The sequence below is a fragment of the Lithobates pipiens genome, unplaced genomic scaffold, assembly GCF_037356315.1.
Source record: "Lithobates pipiens isolate NorthernLeopardFrog02 unplaced genomic scaffold, aLitPip1_a1.2 Scaffold_18, whole genome shotgun sequence".
NCBI classification, from domain to species: domain Eukaryota; kingdom Metazoa; phylum Chordata; class Amphibia; order Anura; family Ranidae; genus Lithobates; species Lithobates pipiens.
In genome coordinates this window covers 86,264,615-86,281,176 of record NW_027507758.1, presented here as the reverse complement: position 1 = coordinate 86,281,176, position 16,562 = coordinate 86,264,615, and the positions used below count along the sequence as shown (strand labels likewise).

Here is a 16,562-nt window from a genome sequence, read left to right as displayed (position 1 = left end):
CAAGCCCAACCTCTGAAAAACAACTCCACACCATAATCTCCCCTCTACCAAATGATTTGGACCAGTCAGTGCACAAAGCAAGGTCCATAAAGGCATGGATGAGCGAGTTTATGGTGGAGGAACTTGATTGTCCTGACCTCAACCCGATAGAACACCTTTGGGATGAATTTGAGCAGAGACTGCAAGCCAAGCCTTCTTGTCCAACATCAGTGCCTGACCTCACAAATACGCTTCTGGAAGAATGGTCAAACATTCCCATAGACACACTCCTAAACCTTGGGGAAGCCTTCCCAGAAGAGTTGAAGCTGTCATAGCTGCAAAGGGTGGGCCAACCCAATATTGAACTCTATGGACTAAGACAGGGGTGTCATTAAAGTTCATGTGTGTGTAAAGCCTGGTGTCCCAATACTTCTGACAATATAGTGTGTATATGTAGCTTAGCATAGAATCAAATATGTTTTTCCATTTCTTTTTAATGCTGAACATAATAATTAAACAAAGAACGAAAATGATCAAAAATACTGCACACCATCTTCATAAACATTATCTTGCAAAGTTTGATAAGCATAAAAATTTGATTGTACCTGATTTACTGCTAACAAAGCTATCAACAAGAAATCTAAAATTAATTAGGTCTGCAGGTTTTTTTTTTTTTTTTTAATTGTGAGAATTATTGGAGCTGTTACTTCATGTCCTTTTGCCATTTGCAGCAATATTTCACATTGGCAAACCATCATTGGAGAAGGAAGATGAGGTTTATAACCCTACGGACTAAGACTAAGATGCCATCAAAGTTCAAGTGCGTGTAAAAGCAGGCGTCCCAATACTTTTAGTAATATAGTGTATGACTAAAACTAAAATGGCATTTTAGTCAAAGCACGAACACTGCATTACCACATAAGAACAAGCGGGGGGGGGGGGGGGGGGGGGCATCTACTAGGCTGCTGAAAGGGGAAAAAAAGTAAGAAAAAGGGGCTTTTCTTAATATTTAATGTTGGTAATATATTTAGGTAATGTGCAATGGCATTACAGCCAGTAGAGTTTACAGTTTAATAAAAAAAAAAAAAAAAAAAAAAATATATATATATATATATATATATATATATATATATATATATATGTATATATATTTTTTAAGTTGCACTACTGTTTGTCAAAAGGGAATATTTTTGTTTGCTTATGAAACTTGGTTTTATTTAAAATGATTATACATCACAACGGCTAAATCTGTGTCTGCACTGCATGTTCAAACCTTAATACCATAAATAATAACATGTTATTCGATTTTTACACCAGGAGTATATAATGAGTTTGGCAACGATAGAGAAATGCTTAAATAATGTATTACATTTTAACTAAACCTATTTCATTTTAGTCAACGAAAATGTAGGAGATTTTAGTTGACTAAAATAAGATTAAAACTAAAACAGTTCAGATAACTAAAATACGGCTAAAAGTAAAATGTCATGCAGTAGCGTGCAAAGACATTTTAGACAGTCGTGTACTTCCACCCTTGTGGCACGCAGTTTTGAGAAGGTCCTTTTCTGTTCTAGCACAATTGTACCACTGGGCAAAGCCAGCTCGTAAAGACATGGTTTGATGAATTTGGTGTGGAGGAACTTGAGTGGTCTGCACAGAACCCTGACCCTAAACCTTTCTAAACACCTCGCGCCAAATTCTTGTGGCGCTCACGGCCCACAATGCACTGCGTCATCGCAGTGCATTGCTGGCTTATGATTGGCCAAGCATGCACTGTGACCCCGCATGCTTGGCCAATCACAGCGCCAGCAGCGAGGAGAGCCATGATTGGCCACAGGCAGGATGCCTGTGGCCAATCATAGCTCAGGCTGTGTAGTACACGCCGCACACTATATAAGGCCTCCAGCGCGGCGGCCTTGTGTAGTGTGTTGGCGTCTGAAGCAGTTAGTGGGTGTTCTGTGTACCTTCAACACAGTACACACTGATCGTTATCGGCCGATTTTCGATCTTGCTGTTGTGTAGTGGTTGTTGTCTGCGTGCCCTGACCGCAGTATACACCGCTATATTCACCTCACCTATATAGCTAGTGATCTATCTTTTATAATAGAGCTTGCAGTGAGTAGTGTTAGGAGCTTGTGCGTGCTGTCTGCGTGCTCTGTACCCAGTACACACCGCTATATCCACCTACATAGCTCTTCTCTATTTGAGCCCACTTGCCATCTGCAGGAGTTATTGGAAGTTGTGTGTGCCTCCAGCACAGCACAGTATACATCTGTATATACCCCTTTATCTCTGGTGTTCTATAATAAAGGCATCTGCAGGAGTTAGTGGGTGTTTTGTGCCTCCAGCACAATATACACCTGTATCTACCCTTTATTGCTGTTCTCTAATAGAGCCATCTGCAGGGCTTAGTGGGTGTTGTGTGACTCCATTACAGTATACCCCTTTATCTCTGGTGTTCTATAATAAAGGCATCTGCAGGAGTGGGTGGGTGTTGTGTGCCTCCAGCACAATATACACTACCCAACTGCTGTTTTACCCAACTCCCTTCAGGCCATTACCATGTCTGGAAGGCCAGCAAGGAGAGGCAGACAGGCGTGAGCCGATAAAAGAGGGCAAGCAGGCTCTGTGTCTAGAGACAACAGTGCTGGTCGTGGACGCGGTGCATTGTCATCAGCACGTGGCCATGGGACACGCTTGTCCTTCTTTTCCGCAGCTGGACATGTTGAACCGCAACATGCCAACGACTTGGTAGAGTGGATGACCAAGCCCTCTTCATCCTCCTCATCCTCTCTCACCCAGTCTCAGGGTACTAGCAAAGCAGCTGCCAACGCATTGTCTTCCCTCGTCTCAATGTCATCATCAGTGACTCCTTCCCTAGACCCACCACGTCCTCCTGAGGAGTCTCCTGAACTCTTTGAGCACAGTGTTGGGTACATGCTCCAGGAGGATGCCCAGTGTTTTGTAGGCTCTGATGATGACACTCAGCTAGAGGAAGGCAGTAGCGTGAATGCAGAGAGAGGGGATGCTCAAGAAGGACAGCAATCTGGCAGTCATGTTCCACAAGCTGCAGCATACTGCCAGGTTTGCTACAGCGATGAAGAGGGAGGGGATGATGAGGGCACTGACTCCACGTGGGTGCCTGGTAGGAGAGAGGAGGAGGAGGAGGCACATGTCCAACGAGGCAGGATGCCCTCCGAGGGCCAGCTTAGGGGCAGCACACCGACTGAATCACACCGCAGAGCTCCGCCTGTGCAGGGCGCTGCCTCTGCGCGTTATTCTAAAAGTTCTTTGGTGTGGGCCTTTTTTGAGACGAGTGCTTCAGATCGCACCGCTGCTATTTGCAACATATGTCTCAAGCGTATCTCCCGTGGCCAAAACATCAGCCGCTTGGGCACCACATGCTTGACCAGACATATGTTGACCTGCCATGCAGCTCGTTGGCAAGCGTACCTCAAAGACCCACACCAAAGAACAAAGCGGACCTCTCCTTGCTCCGCATCAGCTGGCATCTCCAACCCCACTAGACCTTCAGTCCTCTCTGAAACCTGCTCTGAGAGGAATGAAGGTGTAGAATTAGGTGTATCACAGCCAAGTGCTTCCGGGCACTCTGCTAGCAGTACACCCACGTCTGATTATAGCAGGCAAATTTCCCTGCCCCAGCTGCTGGACCGGCGAAAGAAGTTCACTCCCAGCCATCCACATGCCCAGCGGTTGAATGCTAGCTTGGCTAAATTGCTAGCACTTCAACTGCTGCCTTTTCAGTTGGTAGACTCGGCCCCCTTCCGTGAGTTTGTACAATGTGCGGTTCCTCAGTGGCAGGTCCCCAAACGCCACTTTTTTCACTGAAAGCGATTCCGGCTCTCTACCGGCATGTGGAAGGCAATGTCCTTGCCTCGCTGGACAGGGCGGTCAGCGGTAAGGTGCATATTACCGCTGACTCATGGTCCAGCAGGCATGGACAGGGACGTTACCTGTCTTTCACGGCCCATTGGGTCACTCTTCTGGCAGCTGGGAAGGATGCAGGACAAGGTGCAGTAGTGTTGGAGGTTGTTCCGCCACCACGCCTCCAAAATGCTACTATTGGTTGTGACACATCTCTCTCCTCCACCCCCTCCTCTTCTTCTTCCTCCATGGCCTCTTCCAGTGCTCTGTCCTCAGAACCAGCGGTGCTCCGTAGGCGTTCCAGGGGCTACGCAAGTACGCAGGCAAAACGATGCCATGCCGTGCTTGCACTGGTTTGTTTGGGGGACAGTAGCCACACTGGGGCGGATGTTTTGTCAGCTCTGCAGGGGCAGGCCGAGAGGTGGTTGACACCACGCCAGCTTAAGCCAGGAATGGTGGTTTGCAACAATGGCACCAACCTCCTCTCCGCCCTCCGACAGGGACAACTGACCCATGTGCCCTGTGTAGCTCACGTCCTTAACCTGGTGGTGCAGCGGTTCTTGGGCAGGTTCCCCAGGCTTACAGGATGTCCTGAAGCAGGCCAGGAAAGTCTGTGTGCATTTCTGCCGATTATTTAATGCCTGTGCTCGGCTGGCTGAGCTCCAAAAGGAGTTAAACCTGCCTAAGAACCGCCTTATATGTGACATGCCCACTAGGTGGAACTCAACGTTGGTCATGCTGCAGCGGCTGCACACGCAGCAGAGGGCCATCAATGAGTACCTGTGTGACTACGGCACCAGGACAGGGTCAGGGGAGCTCGGTTTTTTCTCACCACGCCAGTGGGGCATGATCAGGGATGCATGCACTGTCCTGTCACCGTTTGAGGAGGCCACAAGGATGGTGAGCAGTGACAATGCATGCATCAGTGACACTGTACCTCTTGTCCACCTGTTGGAGCATACGCTGCGTGGAATAATGGACAGGGCACTTGAGGCAGAACAGAGGCAGGAAGAGGAGGACTTCCTTGCCTCTCAAGGCCCCCTTTATCCAGACAGTGTTCCTGCTGTGCCACCCATCACACAGGAAGAGGAGGAGGAGGAGGAAGAGGAGGATGATTGTGTCAGCATAGAGGTGGAGGCTGGCACTCATCATCAGCAGCAGCAGTCTTGTAGGGATGATTTACAGTCCTAAGAAACACGTGGACTTGTACGTGGCTGGGAGGAGGTAGCTGCGGATCATGTTGTCCTTAGTGACCCAGAGGACTCCGGACCGAATGCCTCAGCTAACCTATGCTGCATGGCCTCCCTGATCCTGCAAAGCCTGCGGAAGGATCCTCGTATTCTTCGGATCAAGGAGAGGGACCATTACTGGCTGGCCACTCTCCTTGATCCACGGTACAAGGGTAAGGTTGCCGACCTTATCTTGCCATCGCAGAGGGAGCAGAGGATGAGACATCTCCGGGAGGCCTTGCAGAAAGGTCTGTGCAATGCGTTCCCAGAGACTGGGAGGTTACAAACTCCTGGTCCTGGACAACGTGTTGCTGAGGCATCGGTCAGAAGGAGCGGTGGAGAAGGTGGCCGTCTGACTGATGCTTTCAGACAATTTTTTAGTCCGCAGCCCCAAGGTATGATCGGTTCCAGCAACCTTCGCCAACGTCTGATTTACATGGTGCAGGAATACCTAGGGGCAAGAGACTTGGACACCTTTCCCACCGAAAATCCTCTGGCTTACTGGGTCTTGAGGATGGATCACTGGCCAGAGCTTGCACAGTATGCAATTGAGCTACTGGCCTGTCCTGCATCCAGCGTTCTTTCGGAACGCACCTTCAGTGCTGCTGGTGGCTTTGCTACCAATCACAGGGTGCGCCTGTCCACTGAATCAGTTGATCGACTGACCTTCATCAAGATGAATCAGTCTTGGATCACCCACAGCTACCAAGCACCTGAAGCTGATGTAACCGAATAATTTTTTTTGAAATATCACATCCCTTCAAGACTGCCTATGCTGATGCTGAGTGACTGTCTTATTATGTTGATTGTCTATCCTCTTCCTCCTCCGCTGATATGTTGGAAGAACATTTCTGGTTCTGGGTGATGCCATCAGCCCAATTTTTCTGCCCCTGTTTAACAACAATTTTTTTACAATTTAATTACCGTTTAATTACAATTTTTGATGCAATGCTTTGCAGCAGGGCTAATTCCTGCAATAAAACTAGAGTATATGGGAGAGGTTGCAGTGTGGTGGCACCAGCACCAGTGCCTAAGGCCCAATTTTTCTGCCCCTGTTTAACAGGGGCGTTTAATTACAATTTTTGATGCAATGCTTTGCAGCAGGGCTAATTCCTGCAATAAAACTAGAGTATATGGGAGAGGTTGCAGTGTCGTGGCACCAGTACCAGTGCCTAAGGCCCAATTTTTCTGCCCCTGTTTAACAGGGACATGTAATTACAATTCTTGATATAATATTTCACTGGAGGGCCCGTTCCTGTGCCCACCCAGAGTAACTGTGAGGACTTATAGTGTTGTGACACTAGCACCACAACCACCAAAGGTCAATTTTTCTACCACTGTTCAACAATGGCATGTAATTACAATTCTTGATATAATCGTTCACAGCAGGGCGCTCCAGCGCCCACCAAGAGTCACTTTGAGGGCTTACAATGTTGTGGCAAAACCAACACCTTGTTCCGCCATTTCTGCAGAGCATATAGGGCAGGCCCCTACTTTCAAACATCCAACTTACAAACATCTCCTACTTGCAAACGGAAGGAGACAACAGCAAGTGAGATGAAAAAAGATGGACGACAAAACTAATTATACAGGGGTGATAACCCTTCCCTATGTTTTCCAAAAAGCTTAAAAATAGTTTTTTTGACTGGAGCTACACTTTAAAAATGTACCAGTTGAAAATTACAAACAGATTCAACTTAACACAACAAACCTACACAGTCCCTGTCTTGTTTGCACCGCCTGTATACTGCTGTTCTGAGTATATAGGGCCTGGGGGCCACACGCATTTCCTTTTTTTAATATGGGTACTGGGTTCCCCTTAATATGTGTACAAGACCCAAAGGGGCTGGTAATGGGCAGGGAGGGCTACCCATGCCATTGTTCTCAATGATTTTCAACCATATTGCAGGAACCAGATATAACATTAAAACCGCAAGCAGTTTTAAATGATGTTATTTCCGTTTAATGTCATTAAGTGCAGGGACTGTTCTAAACACGGGAAACACGTGGCACTTCACAGGCATACTACAGACACCCCCCAGGCACCATATTTAAAGGAATATTTCACTTTTTTTTCACTTTAATCGTCATTAAAATCAGTGCTCCCGCCAAAACGGCCATTTTTAAAAACATTTTAGGCATTGACCCATGTCCCCTGGGGCAGGAGCCAGGTCCCCAAACCCTTTTTAGGACAGTATATTGCATATTAGCCGTTAAAATTAGCACTTTTAATTTTGAACGTTCGAGTCCCATAGACTTCAAAGTTCGTACGAATTTGGGGTCCATTCGAAAGTTCTGGTGCGAAGCGAACCGGGGGTTGTTCGGCTCATCCCTACTGGTGACTAATTCCCACAGACACACCCCAACATTTTCTGGAAACCTTTCCAAGAAGAGAAGAGACAAACAACCCTTTTAAAGTGGTTGTAAACACTTACAAACCACTTTGATCTACAGGTAAGCCTAGATTAAGGCTTACCTGTAGGTCCAAGAAATATCTCCTAAACCTACACGGTTTAGGAGATATTTACAAAAAGACAGGCACTGCTGTCTATGGCACATGCGCTGTAGACAGTGGCACGCAGGCGCACTGGGCATGTCGCTGCTAACGGCGATATGCGGTTACTGGCGGCTCCCGTGCGTAGTAGGGCACTGTGAGTGGCCGGAGCAGCAATACCCGGAAGAAGATGGACGCTCCGTGCTACAGGGGACAGCGGTGACATTGCTGGCTCCTGTGTCAGGTAAGTGACACATAATGGACTACTATGAGGTCCATAGTAGTCCATTATGCTTTACCTTTGCAGGGAGACAAAGAGGACGTAAACCCATCAGGATTTACTTCCTCTTTAAAGGATAACCCAATTTGTTTGAAAATGCACTTTTAGATACTTGGGAACTAATTCCCACAGACACACCGTAAAATTTCCCAGAAACCCTTCTCAGAGGGTGGAGGTGGAGGCGGATAAAATGCAACAAGAGGGAAAACTCTTGGTATTGCCCTTGGTTTTGGACTAGGATGTCCAAAGCTCTTATACTGTAGATGTGAAGGTCAGGTCCGGCTTTCACACTGGAGTGAAAGGGGCCATTTTTTTCAGGCGCTACACAGGTGCTATTTTTAGCGCTGTAGCACCTGAAAACCGCCCCAGTGTGAAAGGGGCCTTAGTGTAGCAGCTGAGACCCTGGGATCATGGCTGTATCTTTGAGTGTACTGACCCAATTCCCAGGACCTAGCATAGTTACAAAGTTACACATAGTAGGTGAGGTCGAAAAAAAGACAATCAAGGCCAACCTATCTATGTAATTATATGTCAGTATTACATTGTATATCCCTGTATGTTGCGGTCGTTTAGGTGCTTATCTAATAGTTTTTTGAAACTATCGATGCCCCCCACTGAGACCACCACCTGTGGAAGGGAATTCCACATCCTTGCCACTCTTACAGTAAAGAACCCTCTACATAGTTTAAGGTTAAACCTCTTCTCTTCTAATTTTAATGAGTGGCCACGAGACTTGTTAAACTCCCTTCCACAAAAAAGTTTTATCCCAATTGTGGGGTCACCAGTACGGTATTTGTATACAGGGGCGTAACTACAGGGGGTGCAGCAGTCGCGACCGCAACCAGGCCCTATGATGCAGGGGGCCCATGCAGCCCCCTCTACATATGGCTGGCAGCAGCATAGGCAGCTAGGGGTACCAGTGCACCATGCACACGGGTGGCTGGAGGTGGAGGGTGACTAGCAGAGCTCCATGCTCCACTATCGCACTGGCTGCTCTTTAGTTGTGCATTCCCCACATGACCTGTGTCCTTGGGCGGCTCCTCAGAGTACCCCTCTCCTGCTCCATGCATTGCCGCTCAGTCCGGTGTCTGTTCCGAGTCCAGCCCACACTGCACTGCATACTTCTAAACAACCTATAAGCGCACAGATGCAGTGCAGCCCTATGAGAGCCCCCCGGAGGACACTGCAGGCTTGCTTGTCAGCACCCCTCCTCCCCCATCATACACAGATGATGAAAGGTCTTTCTGGGAGATATGCTGATCACCCGTCCAGCACACTGGATGGAGCCCAGGCCAACATGGATGAGTGCGCGGCCTACAGCTTGGTCATGGTGAGTGAGAGGACCCCATCCCCCACACACCATTACATACCCCCTCCATCTCCCCCTGGGGACAGGGACCCCTTCTCACATGGGGACAGGGACCCCCCACCTCCCCTGGGGACAGGGACCCCTTCTCACCTGGGGGAAGTAACTTCATCTGCCCTGGAGAAAAGGACCTCATCTCTTCTGGGGACGGGGACCCCATCCTGCCTAGGAACAGTCCCCCAATGGGGCACCTAAAAATTTAAAAAATAATAGTAAAAAAAAACTACTGATACCAGTGGTGGAACTACAGGGCTCACAAAGGTCATACCTGTGACCACGCCCTGGAGTTCCCCCGCCGGACTCAGAGGGAAGGGCCATGGCTGGGGTTCAGGGGGGCCCTTCATGGTTTCTTGCATCAGGGCCCTGAAGGCTCTAGTTACGCCACTGTTTGTATACCATACTGGTGACCCCACAATAGGTGTATACCATATTTGACAATGTGCCATGCTACTGTAACTATCAGGCAAGTATCACGTTGGGTCCCAGCATGATTTGTCCAGGGAGTAAGCCTTCATTGACAGTGAAATGTCTGTCTTTGACTTCTCTTAGGCTGGAAAAAAAAACCTCCCCCAAATATCTTCTCATACGGCGTTAAGACCAAAAGTGGCCATACACTGTTCGAATTTTCTTTGTCAGATAAAGTCATTGCTCGAGTACTGTGACAGCTTCCACCAGTGGAATGCAATAGCCCTGCAGGGGGATTCGTCTATTCTAGCTGTTTAGTGTTAATGGAGGAATATGAACTAAGGTTCAATGAACAAAAATCTAATAGTGTATGGACAGATTTACCTCTGATTGACTGCCCACAGTAAACACACTATTCCTTTCTGCCAGTTGTAATAAATAAACACTGTGACAATATTAGACACTGATTTGTTATAATGATAACTCAAGGCCACATGTTGATGATAATTTGAATGCTGCAGTGGTTCTGCTGCTTGAGTCTGTAAACACATTAGCAGCTGCGGGAAACAAATCACAGCGGAATGCCCGGCGATAAATTTAAGAGCTTTGAGCGATGAGATCCAGTCAATATAATCAATTCAACATTTAGCCACAACACGAGACTATATTGTATTTCCTGGCTGATTGCTGCGTCAGTAAGCAGATTGTTTAATCAGCATTATGTATCTCCTGTCACAGCTGTCCTGTTCTCCTGCGAGGGCTGAGTAGCTTTATTTGTCTACAGCTTTTCTTTATATAAATTAGCTAAAGAGGACCTGTGTCTTAGTAATAAGTATAGTGCTTTGATGAAAGATTTAGTGCACCTTAAAGTGCTATATTTACAGCTTAACTCTGTGCAAAAACCAATGTTGTCTAAATACAAGAGGAATGTGCATCAATAGTGTCCTTTTTTGTATTTCCCTCACATATCTGCAGTAATCGAGAATGAATCAACTATTACACTTTACTGCTGTAATAAAGACCAGACACTGCTTTTCTCTCTCCTTGTGCAGGGTGACTGGTCTTGTCTCCGCCCCCTCCTGTAGTTTACTGCAGGCAGTCTATAGTGGGTGGAGCTGTTGGGTCCCTCCTACAGCTCTGCTGTCTGCACAGGCTATGTACAGCACAGTGATGATGTCACTGCTACTTTTACAAGATCTTATATGGGTTTGCAAAGGCATTTGGTGAACGCAATGGAGTGGATTTACTAAAGGCCAAAACACTGCACTTTGCAAGTGCAGTTGCACTCATTTTCCCTGGAGCTTAGTAAATGTGGTAAACTTCATATGATTTCCATCTTCCAATCATGTGCAAGAAAAAATTGGATATTCTTTACAAAGTGAAGCTTTACCACATTGACTAAGTTCTGGGGAAAAATGTGTGCAACTGCACTTGCAGAGTGCACAGTCTACAGGCATACCCCACTTTTAAAGCGTTGTTTCAGCTGTAAAAATTTTTTTTTAAAGTCAGCAGCTAAAAAAAAAGTAGCTGCTGACTTTTAATAAGGAGACTTACCTTTCCAGGGCGCCGCTGAGGCCGTCATGTCCCTCGGCTCTCGGGTCCCAGCGCCACCATTCGTACTAAGGGAAACAGGAAGTGGAGCCTTGCGGCTTCACTGCCCGTTTCCTACTGCGCATGCGCGAGTCGCGCGGCACTTTGTGAATGGGACACGCTGTGTTAGGGAACACACAGTTCCCAAAACACAGCACGCCCCATTACCCAGAAGACCGAAGATCACTGAGGAGCAGGAAGAAGGCAGATTAGGAAGACTGCCTAGCAACAGGGATTTCTGATCAGGTTTTTTTTTAATTTTTTTAATAATATTAATGCTCTTTTTTTTTTCAGGGTGGCCCTCCACTTTAAGGACACAATGGGGTTTATTTACTAAAGTTGGAAAGTGCAAAATCAGGCTCACTTCTGCATAGAAACCAATGAGCTTCCAGGTTTGATTACCAAAGCTTAATTGAAAAATCTGGGATTAGAAGCTCATTGGTTTCTATACAGAAGTGAGCCTGATTTTGCACTTTCCAGCTTTAGTAAATAAACCCCATTGTGTACTTAAAAGTGGGGTATGCCTGTATTTGTTTTTAGTAAATCCACACCACAGTGATTTTTTTCCTTTGTGGTTATTGAGGTATATATTTAAATGAAGGTTTTTGTGCATGAAGTTCAAACCTAAAAGCAAATTGAATGAGATTAACACTGCCTCTACCCACAGCCTTGCCCAAAAAAAACTACATTTCCAGAGTGATGAAATGGATATATGTGTACCTTAAAGACCTTAAATCCAATAGGGAGCCATTGACCTCCAAATTTGTGTCGATTCCTTCCACTTTGCATTAGCGATATGACCACATTGTACCCTTTGTTCATCTCATCAGAGGACGTCACGGTTATCATGTATTGAGGGTTCCTGCTGAACAACTCTGAAATGAAAAAACAACAACATATTTAAATGTGTTATGCCAAAGTTTTTTTTTTATAGAGAAGGGAAGGATTAGAACCTCTGTGAAGTTTTTATCTCCAAGTCGATTCACCCTCTGTATTTGTCTGTTGAACATTGTTATCAAGACAGAAAGTCACAAGTAATTAAAAATGTTCGATTTATCATCAGAACACAGGGTAAAGGAACATTCTCCAATTGCAGCCCCTGTTCTGGTGATAACTATCTATGAATGTAATTCTTCTCACTTTGTAAAGATCTATCCATCCATCTATCCATCCCATATCTATCTATCTCTCTATCTAGCGGCCCATAAGGGGTGCAGGGGCGCTGTCCCCTAATCTCCATGTGGGGCGCTGGACTCTAAAACAGGTTTCTATGAGTTTTTTTTTTAAGCACATGATTAGAGCCAGAGGCTCTAATTGACTTCAAAAAGGTTGAACTCGGGGCGCAGAGCACAACGCCCCAAACCCACCCACTTGTGACATTAGTGAATCAATATTCACTATTGTCTTCCATCTTCTCTTCACAGCCAATCAGGACAGAGGGCGGATCTTAATACCAGAGGAGAAGCCGGGAAGCCACGACCTGGATGGGGTAAGTGCGGACATGGCAGGTGGGTTTGTTTCCCTAGCTGCAGCTTGTGTGAATGAGCCTCACTCCAGGGCCGGTAAGGTATATGAACTGGCTGTCTATGGGTGACAACCCGATCAAGTAGAGCAGGTTGGTGATCGGAACTTTGAGATGCTGCATACAAAATGCTCTGATCAGCTGGTGGGAGCAATTGTTCAGACCCTGAGAGAAAGGGACATAGCAGCCCTGTCCCTGCCCCACTCCTCCAAATCTCTGGAGTAGCAATTAAAGTGCACTACTTCAGCATCTCTAAGGCAAAACAGGAATATCCATCTGCCTCTGCTGTCAGTATTGTGGTCTGAGCTTTGGATTAAAGTCAGGCGGTGTGTGACTTGCACTTATTGGATTAAACGAGTGTTCCTCCTCTCCTATATCTGCCTGCTCAGGAATCGTGCAAGTTTTGGGGAATTCAAGTTGCTGGCTCATCCGCTGGCTGCTCAGTGTGTATTGTGTTAGAAAGGAGCCTCTTCATTGAGCTTTCCCAAAGCAAAAGGATAGACTCAGAGTATCCTCACCAATATGGAGTTCATTGTGCCTGGACCTGGAGGGGTTTGCGCGCGCTATGTATCTATCTATCTATCTATCTATCTATCTATCTATCTATCTATCTATCTATCTATCTATCTATCTATCTATCTGTTGCTCTACCGTCTACTTCCTCAACCTCAAAAATACTTTTGCTGCCAGTAAAAGTGTTACCATCTTTGGTCCAGCGGTTCCAGAACATTCTCTTGTACCATCTCCTGTGCTGTTCTCCACAGTCCAGGAAGTCTGGGATGCGATTGCAGAGGATAATTATGGAAAACTCAAGAGAAAAATCTTCCCAAGACATCCTAAAGAAACACAAACAAATTGCTTTACTAAAATGTGTTCCTGTAATAACATGGAGATCACAGCATGGACAAAAAAAGTATGAACGTTTTGTTTAGCCTTGGGGTATTGGGGACTTTATTCATGTGTTTTTAAAATATGCAAGCAAAAAATCCTAAGGGTCGCAAAGTAATTTTGTAAGAAAAAAAGGTCATTGCAGCCCATAACAACTATTCAGATAATGTTGTACTCTACAGACAGATGTTAAAGTCTAAGATTTAATTTCACTGGGTTTTAAAGTCAGTGTCATAGAATTCTATGTGGATCTTTTGTACAGTTGTGGCCAATGCATAGAAAATTCTGGGAGAAAGAATGTGAAGGATTGATGGAGGCCGTGAACACTGGTTGGAGGTTATCATGCATTGGAAAAAAGTGTGTGTATGTGTGTGTGTGTGTGTGTGTGTGTGTGTGGGGGGGGGGGGGTTGTGGGGTACTTAAGTTCAGGGGGACGGAGCAAAAAGGACGTGCCATCATTCTTAAAAAAATAATGAAAGAAATATCTTATATTTCAAATGAGCCCAAGATACCAGAATTCACCGTCATCCCTGACCCGCTGAAGCATCTGCCTATCCTCCTCTCTTAGATCCTTCCAGGTGAAACTTCTGAAAAGAAAAGAATATAAAATAATCTGATATAAGCATGACTGTTAAGCAGGTTATCCAGCAGCCTAGGCACTTAGATAATCCCCCCACCCCTAGATCAGAGAAAGTCCTTAGCAATCGTCTGAAAGGACACCACATGGACACCAGCTTGTGACAGTGTTAAGGGCTAATAAGCAGGGGTAGGTTGCCACCCTTATGATTTTCAGTTTTTTTTATTCGGAAACTGAATGTTTAATTTGCAGGGGAGTCGGGCACCATTTTCTTTTATTGTGTTTAAAGTGGAATTGAATTTAAACTATGCTGTTACTGTGGGAGACCACTGGAAAAACTGGTGACTAGACCTTTGGTTACAGCTTCCAGAGTTCAACCCCTCTTCTTCAGTTGCATTGTGGCAAAGGTGTCCTAGGTTTCACTCACCTTGAAAAATGCTGAACACAATATTTTGTCCAGCATTTTGAACACCTGGATTTCATTGTTCTATACTGCTCATCTCAACTCGCTAGGCCTCAAAATACCCGATTGGACAAATAACTGGGCAGGTTAAAAAACCTTCCCCAATCACTGCCCCACCTGTAATACGTGGTGCTATTTTTCCACTTTTTGCTATGCCACCCTACCCTCATTATTGACTGTACTTTTACACATGTACAAGTAAGGATTACAAGTAGAATTGTTATGAATAATTATATTGTTTTTAAAAAGTGTCATTAAACCATAATCATTAAACAGCATGTATCACATGCTGTTCATACTCACTCAGGCAGGGTTTTGTTTTCTGTATTCTGGAAAAAAAAAAACGGTTGATCCTACTGTTCACTGTCCCTTCCTCCTTGTCTGTGTCCCCGCTGCAGCCTGAGATTGTGTAGACCAGCTGCTGCCACCTCTACTATGCATTCTTCAGCTTCAGTTCCCTTCTAAGCTGGCCATCTCCTCCTTTTCTTTTCTGTACAGCCCACATAACTATAGAGTCACACATGTAGGAGTATAAATTCTACATAAATGACAGCAACTCCCTTCCTCCTTCTCCATGCCCACTAAACAACTAAACCCTATGGAGGCAAGGATATTACATGTTGTTTGATTCTACTCCCTGTAATTCTTAGCCCATGCAAAGTATAGACACAGGCTGGAGGGGAATGAAACAGGCTGTGATTGGTAGAACCTCCCCCTGGATAGCCCACACAATGATTTTGCAATAACATAATAAAGATTTGAGTTAAAATACATATTTATATAACTGAAAAACATTTATTTAATATTAATTTTGTATTTTTTTTCTTTGCATTTGGAAGGCCTTTTTTTCTAACTAGAAGCTCTTCCCGATGATGTTTCACTGTAGATGGGCTGGGAAAGGGATGGGTCACATGACAGCTGTATAATGATTATAAAAAAAGATACTTGTATTTTTTTATTTTTTATTAAAATAAATGCAGTGCCCTCATCGATGTACATAAAGAGAAGGGATCATGTAAATGAAATAGTGTGTTTCGTATCACTTAAAAAGAGGGCACTGTTGAGAGCTTGCCGTGAGCTTGATAGAGTAAGCAAAGTGGAAATATCCAAAGGACCCATTTAATGGCTCACTAAAGCTGCAGATCAGTTTGTCCCCATTCAGTATGGATTCTGGATTGATGAACTGATCTGACATTGCTAATCATGGGATTAATACTCGGGGAGATGATTAAACAGTTCACTTGGTTGAGTTGGAGGAGGAAATGATGACATTGCTTTAATGAAAAGGAAGAGGCCCTCTCTAGTGATCCTCTAGTGTCAAACCTATCCACACAAATCATATTCTGTCTAGATTAGACTTACTTATCATTCCAGGCTCCTCTCCATTCTCCTTGACCCCAAGGATTCCAGAGCCGAATTAATTTAACAAATCCATTTTTTACTTCGACCTGTTGAGATAGAGTAGAAGGGTAGAAATAAATGCTAGAATTCAAAGCAGTATCTGAACAAGCGGAGGAGGAGTAGCAAAGCAAAGAGCCTATATTTGTAAAAATAAACTATTATACTCAAATTAAAAAAGCATTTTTCTAGGTTTATTATTTTTTATACTAATGAACAGAACACATGACAGGGAGCTCATATCACAAATCACTTAATACATAACATATGATGTGGCATTAAATATACTGTATGTCATTTCATATGCCCCAAGAAATAAATACTACAAAATGAATGCCACTTCACAGCTAAATACTCATTTACTCATAATACTCATACAGTACATAGGCCACTAAGCACATTGCTATGTAAATGCCTCTGGGCCAGGCCTACCTTCTATTTCTCAGAAATAATACATATCCAGCACCCAATAACGAATTCAAACAT

At 45.0% G+C, this 16,562-nt stretch overlaps 1 protein-coding gene across 1 annotated transcript in view; it reads right to left on the bottom strand.

The window, feature by feature from the left end:
- Positions 1–16,562, bottom strand: part of LOC143987270 (calpain-13-like) — a 126,314-nt gene that overhangs the window by 47,274 nt on the left and 62,478 nt on the right. Inside the window, exons 10-13 of the mRNA XM_077485881.1 lie at positions 16,041–16,126; positions 14,151–14,225; positions 13,453–13,586; positions 11,949–12,103 (exon numbers count right to left, since the gene is read on the bottom strand). Of these exons, the coding sequence (XP_077342007.1) occupies positions 11,949–12,103; positions 13,453–13,586; positions 14,151–14,225; positions 16,041–16,126 (450 nt within the window). The remainder of the gene's footprint in view (positions 1–11,948; positions 12,104–13,452; positions 13,587–14,150; positions 14,226–16,040; positions 16,127–16,562) is intronic.